This window comes from Hypomesus nipponensis, chromosome 24, assembly GCF_054491055.1.
Source record: "Hypomesus nipponensis isolate SF chromosome 24, ASM5449105v1, whole genome shotgun sequence".
NCBI classification, from domain to species: Eukaryota; Metazoa; Chordata; class Actinopteri; order Osmeriformes; family Osmeridae; genus Hypomesus; species Hypomesus nipponensis.
This window is the reverse complement of record NC_140384.1, coordinates 6,025,001-6,032,500: the sequence shown is the minus strand read 5'-3', so window position 1 is coordinate 6,032,500 and position 7,500 is coordinate 6,025,001. Positions and strand designations below refer to the sequence as shown.

The 7,500-nt window shown below is 50.6% G+C and overlaps 1 protein-coding gene across 1 annotated transcript in view; it reads left to right on the top strand.

The window, feature by feature from the left end:
* Window positions 1-7,500, top strand: part of cacna1ba (calcium channel, voltage-dependent, N type, alpha 1B subunit, a) — a 63,153-nt gene that overhangs the window by 16,343 nt on the left and 39,310 nt on the right. The window contains exons 4-7 of the mRNA XM_084690808.1: window positions 578-669; window positions 772-924; window positions 1,075-1,262; window positions 6,628-6,731. Coding sequence (XP_084546934.1) covers window positions 578-669; window positions 772-924; window positions 1,075-1,262; window positions 6,628-6,731 — 537 coding nt within the window. The remainder of the gene's footprint in view (window positions 1-577; window positions 670-771; window positions 925-1,074; window positions 1,263-6,627; window positions 6,732-7,500) is intronic.

Here is a 7,500-nt window from a genome sequence, read left to right as displayed (position 1 = left end):
AACAGCTCAGCCAGGACCCTGCCACGAGGAAGACACACATCTACACACGCACTCACACAAACACACACACACACTGTACACCCAACATTCAGATACACACACATATACACACAGCTTAACACAAGGTTCTTCAAATTCAAGGCAAGGGAAAGCGGAGACCCAAATCCAACGTTTTTACATAAGCACTGTTTGGTCTCTCAGTGTTGGATGGTACACTCTCTGCATACCAACATGCGTGTGAAATCATTTATACTCTCCTCCAATCTACAGGCTGATTGGCTTTCCGTCTATGTATCATAGTTACGTATTCCTGACTCCTGCCACAGATTCTCTATGAACACATGTAGTGGATGGTCGTCACGAATAGCAATTTCAATTCCATGAAGGGATTTCTGGAGCCCAAATTCCAGACAAAATATGATACTTTGCAGATGCCGTACGGTTGAGGAATGTGCTCGTTTTACGTTGACCGTCTAAGATGTTTTGTGTGTCATTGGCGGGTTTGAGTTTGTGGATTAAGATTTAGGCGTGCTGTCCATATAAATGTTAACCAGATGCTCTCGTTGTTTGCGGACAGGATCCTGGCCACGGCTGGGGCCGACTTTGATTTGCGAACACTGAGGGCGGTCAGAGTCTTACGACCTCTCAAGCTGGTGTCTGGAATCCCGAGTAAGTCTTCCACTTTGGAAATCGGTTCCTCTGCAGTTTCAACACGTCATGTGGATGGCCAGAGTAAATGGATCCATTTGAACGTGTTTCTCTGTGTGCCAGGTCTCCAGGTGGTGTTAAAGTCCATTATGAAAGCCATGGTGCCTCTGCTGCAGATAGGCATGTTGCTGTTTTTTGCCATCCTCATGTTCGCCATCATCGGCTTGGACTTTTACATGGGCAAGTTTCACCGGACCTGCTTCCGGAACGACACCGGTAGGCATTCTCATTTGTTTTACTGTCCAAAGATGTCCATAGCATGTAATCACTGGGCAAACGCTTTAATCCAGGATGTTTGTGTGTACATGAGTTTGTGTCCTTATTTTGTGTGTGTGTGTTCTGCTTGTGTGTGTGTGTGTGTCACAGGTGAGCAGATGGCAGACTTCCCCTGTGGACTGGAGAATCCAGCCAGGACCTGCCCCAGCGGCACCCTGTGTCAGGAGTACTGGCTGGGCCCCAACTACGGCATTACTAACTTTGACAACATCCTGTTTGCCATTCTCACCGTCTTCCAGTGCATCACCATGGAAGGCTGGGTGGATATCCTCTACAACGTGAGTCAGCAGGGCTTCACCCAAACTCCCCCCCCCAAAACACGCTCACCTTGTACGGGCTTTGACACAGGACTGAGATGCCAATTGACACCCACATGGGAGTCATGGTTGGGAATCCATCATGGATTGATTGATGATGGACACTGAACTATTCAAGGGATGTGTTCCTGAGTCGGTTTGATATGCACTGGTAGCTTAGAGAGCCAGATGATAGCTGGTGGTCGTCTTCATCAGAGTGGCTTGTCCTCCACTGGAAGTAGCTTTCACGGCCTTTGAGCCGGTTGCCGGGTTAGTCACTGGTTTAAATCCCTCTAGGATCTGAGTGGAGCTTTTAAAACCAATCAGAATTGGGAAATTTGCATAAAAGTGGCAATTACATCAAGCAGAGGAAGTGATTATGTAACAGCATGAAATATTGAATGCCTCCAGTGGATTGAAGAGCATTGTGTGGTGTTGTAGTATAGACAAGTATTAGTATAGTATAGTAAGTAGAATAGTCAGTCAATGGTTTGCTGAAATTGAGGAATAAAATTCTGCTTGTGTCTTTGAAGTCCTGTATTGGCAGTCTGTCCCCCACTGCTAGTGACAAACTGTGTTTACTATAATACTGGAGGCTGGCAGTGTGCAGTGTTGCAGTGTTGCAGTGGGACTTCTCGGGGTGTTCTGAGGACATGAACATTCATTTCAGCAGTGAGATCTGTCGAACCACCGTGATTCACTACTCTCCATCGCTGTGGGAAGGACCTGAGTTTTCAGAACCCATCTCTATCCTAGATAATGGAAGGCCTTTTTTCCACACCTGGTCGGAGCTATATTTCAGATATATACAGTAGCAGTCAAAAGTCTGGACACATTTTCCCAGGTCTACGGATTTTCTTCTCCGAAATCGACCAACGCGTTGTGTTCTTTCTGCTTGGTGCCCACTTCTGCCATGCCTGATAAGTGGCAGCATATGCCAGCTCCTCTCTGGCCTGGAGCTGCCAACATGATGCCCTGACACTGGCAGAGGGACGTGAGGCCTACCTGCAGAGGAGGGCTTGCTAGCTCACGAGGCCCTCCCTCCCTCCCTCCCTCCCTCCCTCCCTCCCTCCCTCCCTCCCTCCCTCCCTCCCTCCCTCCCTCCCTCCCTCCCTCCCTCCCTCCCTCCCTCCCTCCCTCCCTCCCTCCCTCCCTCCCTCCCTCCCTCCCTCCCTCCCTCCCTCCCTCCCTCCCTCCCTCCCTCCCTCCCTCCCTCCCTCCCTCCCTCCCTCCCTCCCTCCCTCTGGCACGGAGGACCTCCGTCTAAACGCCGGGGATGGCCTAGCAAAGCGAGCTCTTGGCGTAGAGACAAGGCTACGTCTCGAAGCTGGGGAGGGCAGTCTGGTGAATCCAAGACAGATGGATTTCAAATCGGCTGTTTGACTCCCGCAAGTCTGCTCCAATCCAATTCTCACAATTAGGACTGAAGTGAACGGAGGATGTGTCATGATCGGAGGCTTGATGAGTCGTTTGAGGATGGATCAGTACGGCTCGATCAGGTCCCCAGGTGACTCGGGGTCCAGATGATTGTCCTCACGTCTGACATCAGGGGCAGAGGCTGCGCTTTAGCCTCTGTCAGCATCAGGCAGCGTCGCCCCTTGTATGATGGATAATCCCATTAGTCGACGCCGTTGAGCCAGAATTAGTACACGACGGGCAGGTTGAGATCATTCCTCCATCCATCCCTGTCTCCTCTGTCCCAGCTTGACTGACAGGCAGATAATGTGCACTCAGGGGTGGAGAATGGGGTGGATGTTGACCTTTTGGAATATGACTGGTGGTGTCTGATTGAAATATGGAAGTCGAGGGGTGGCTCTGGTAGTCCGTTTCATTTCCTGTCGTTAAGGGGCGTGTGTTGACTTCATCAGATCGGCCATCCATCTGGCTGCGATCAGACCTCTGCCCCGCGGACAGGGTTTACAACAGACTGGTAGTTAGAACGCTGCACACTCCCATACTGACACCCTGAACCATGTATAACTAACTAACGGAAAATCTAGATTACATCAATTCGATGTTTACGAGACAGAGTATCTCTTTTCTGTATCTCTCACGGTCCGTAGGGGGGCTCGTCGACCCTGCAAGCAGAGGAATCCCGTCGTTTTTTTGGTACGCTGAAGCTGTTTGAGGAAGAACGTTGTGTATTTGTTTGTCCATGTTGTGAGGAGAGTCTGCAACAGCTTTGGCATGCTGAGCCCATCTCAGAGAGCTGGCGAGTGGGGAGGTAAGCAGAAAGACAGAAAGACAGGCAGGCAGGCAGACAAACAGGCAGATAAACTACCCTACCCTGCCCTGCCTTCCTTCCCTGCTCAACCCAACTCAGCCGAACCCAGCCCAGCCCTACCCTACAGTGTTCTCAGTGCCAGAGAAAGGTCAGGTGCTGAAACTGACAGCTTGGCCCAAGGGAGTGGTCCCAGAGCGGTGCCAGCCAAACGCTGGCCCCCCTCGGTGAGATGGCTTCCAAACCACCTGTGAACATAAGCCTGTCTGCCAGGCCTTTTGATGGCATCCTGGCACAGGACAACAGGATGTTTACGACCCAGAGACACGGAGGAGGAGCAGGCGGAAACACATCAGATAGCCCTCCCATTGAAGACTGTTTGTCCTTCGTCTCTCCGACGTTCACTCTTGACCCTGCTTTGTTTATTTCCACAACAAATCAAATCTAATCTAATCCAATTGGATTTGTGTAGCCCTTCTTTACGAGCAGTGTCACTGAGGGCTCAACAGATGCCCACAGATCAGCACCTAGACCCAACCTAAACCTGTAACCAACTAAAAGCTCAAACCAAGGATCCTTGCACAAAGCCAGTTAACCTGTACTGTCGTACAAGTGCTTGTACTGTAAGCCAGTGGGGTGTACATGTTTCAACGATGGCAATTGCTGCGTTAGTGTCTTTGATTGCAAGTGGTGTATGACTATCATTGATCCTGCAGTCTATGGCTTCATAACCGTGTTAACTGTGCTGACTGGATGTCTGTCTGCAGGGTAACAGTTTTAGGGAGGGGGGGTGAGGCGGCGGGGGGGGGGGGGGCGGGGGGATGAAAGCTAATTGTCTCTCGCTCTAATGACTGATGGCTGTTCTATCGTCGATGGCTTCTTTTATTCAAGGTCCGGGGCTGGATGTCTGTGACGACAGAGAGTGCACTGACAGTGGAATGGGCCTCTGTAGGCTCTCTGGCCCCTTCTGTCACTTTTAAGCAGCAAGGTCCTTGTGACAAATGGTGTACTATTAGATTTGCCTTGCTGGGGATTCGGCAGTACCACAATGCATCCTGCATCCTTTGTATATTTCCTTTCCTCCATATCAACCAGTGTGTGTGTGTGTGTGCGTGTGCAGTTCTGACAACTCGCCAGCTCCGTTGGCCTGATTGCTGTATTGATGAATCACTGGTTAATGTTTAAAAATAGCCCCTGAGGGAGCAGAGATGGACGAGGAAGCCATGCGGAGCGCGACAGAGTGTCTGGGTGTGTTGCGGAAATGACTGGAGAGACAGGAAATGGATTGGGGTGAAGGTGTGTGGTTAGGTTACTGTCCATGGTCCTGAAATCTGATGACTGAAACCAATTGTCAGCTTCAGAACTTCAAAGGGAAGGGGATTCTGCTAAAATTGAAAGACTTTTGGATGTCTTGGGAGCTGGAATAATTATTTTTTATTACCTTTAAATCCATGCCAGTAAAATAACTCTCAATTGAAAATCATCTATTGTCACTGCCAGTAACCTGCTAGGAAGAAGCTACCACCTGTCCTATGCTGGTGCACTATGTTCCCAAAGCCAAGCCTTGATAGATTCCTGTCTTTTCAGTCCCGTCCTGGCAGAGCCCCCGCCCCCTGGGGGACCTGATGGAGAAGAATGGGCCTGAGCGCTCGAGAAGGGGGATAATGGCAACCCAACTCCCCTCCAGTCTGCCAACCAGCCTCGGCTCTCTCCCACTTAATCCTGTTATCCTGGACACTAGAACTTTGGGTCAATATGCCTTCCCTCAGCCACAGCCCCTTCCATTTTAGTGCAGTGCGATGGAGGAACAGCAGCCTGGTTAAGTTGCTTGCACCAATACCAGTATAGATATCCACACCATCACCATCTTCTGTTTGGCGTTGTTGTTGTGTATGTGTGTGTGTATACCCCCTCCACTTTCCTCTCCCCTGAAGCTCACGCTGTTTTTATTGGCTCCCATTGGGGAGTTGGGGATGGTGTTGGTTACGGCAGAAAAGCCGTTTCTCTATTAAGCCCCTCTGGTTTCCCCTCTCTCTGCCGCTCCAACTCTTTGCTCTTGTTTGCTGATTTTGGGCGTGAGAGTATCAGAAAGGTGGACGTGTTTTCCCTCCAGTATATCTGTGGCAGAGCTGAATGGGAGATCTTTCTGGAAAGCTCTGAGGCACAAAGAGAACGTCAGTAAGCTATCGACTACAACACACCTAGCTAGGAGGATGGAGGAGTTTAGGGTGTGCCTGTGCGAGCGGTGGTGGACCAGGCCATTAGGTGGTGGTTTTATTCTGGCTACTATAGAGACAACTGATGACCTGTCAGAGGGGGGCGATGCGTGCCCTTGTGTGTGTGCATCTGCGTTCGTGTGCGCGCGGACCCGTCCGCGGGTGTGCTCGTTTGTGTGTTTACGAGTGCGTGCACTTGTGTGTGTGTGTGTGTGGGCGGACACGTGTGTGCGTTTCGGGGGGGGGGGGGGGGGGGTGTTGTGTTTTTGAAAAACAACCATTTGTATGTGTTTTGGCCTGCTGAATCAGCACCCGCCAGGCCCCTCGTGCAATTACAGACAGCAGATAATGGAGCGCGTGGACGGCCGGGAGAGGATCTGAGCCCTGTAAAGTGTTCCACGCCTCATCGAAGCCGAGCACTTCTCCCTGTTCTCTCTTACCGTCACCCCCCATGAGTCTGACAGTGGGATCAGCCAGGGGCCCGGGCGAGGGGGGTGGAGGGGCAGTGTGAGGCGGCGAGTTGAGCTAGCTTGTCTGACTGCCTGAGGTGTGATTCCCTACATCAGAATATCCTGCCCTGGCTGGGGGAAAAAGGGTCATTTTCCTGTGTGGCTGATGATCCACCCTGAAGGCACTACATCTTGAGTCCACGGGATGATTTATGTGTGATGTTGCATAGGCAGCAGGCTCGCAGGACTCGATTGATCTTGAGCATGTATAGCTGCCACTTTGGAGAGTTGAAGTGTTCACTCGGGTGCTCTTTGTAGTACACGATGGAAGTGTCGACATCACAGAACACTGATGTTCTTGTTGGCAAACAACACGCTGTGTGTTTTGAATAAACCAACGGTGGCCCTTTTTACCTTGTGTGTGCCCATGTGTGTGTGTGTGTGTGTGTGTGTGTGTGCAGGCCAACGATGCCTCGGGGAACACGTGGAACTGGCTCTACTTCATCCCTCTCATCATCATCGGCTCCTTCTTCATGCTCAACCTGGTGCTGGGAGTCCTGTCAGGGTGAGTGTTCCTCACACACACACTCTCACACACACACACACTCTCACACACACACACACACACACTCACAGTCCATATAATCATGTCCTTTCAGCACGGTAAAACATTGTGCCACCAATGTGTAAATCGAGAGTGAGATCTCATTCCTCTTGTTTTAGTGATACACATGCAAGCCCACACGTACTGTACACACAGGGGCACACACACACACACACACATATACAGGCACACACACATACAAGCACACACACACTGTCTAATTAGTGGCGTCCCGATGAGTGCTCTGTGGTGTACTATGTTCCACTCTCACTGCTATCGGGAGTTGAATTTATTACTTCTCGGAAAGCGAATCTAATTCTCACTAGCGGCTTTACCCAAATGGCCTTGCTGCTCTCTCTCTCTCTCTCTCTCTCTCTCTCTCTCTCTCTCTCTCTCTCTCTCTTATTTCTTTCGTTCCTCTTTCCCTCTTTCTCCCCCTTTTTCTCTCGCTCAATGTGTCTCTCTCACTCTCATTGTTCCACTCGACCTTTTCCACACTTGATCTTTTCCCATTTCAGACTTTTACTTCCCCCCACACCTGCCGTAGCAGAGCTGCAGCAAAGTCTTTGTGTTCATCTCAGTTGGTCTATTAAGAGTAAAGCAGTCCCTGGGGTTGGTCCGGGTCATTAATGTGTGTATCAGTGCCCCTTCACTTTGAAGAACTAGTCCCTCTGCCCTTCTTGAGGAGTTACTGTTTTTCCTGCGGTCTCTCGGTGGGTGTGAAATCCAG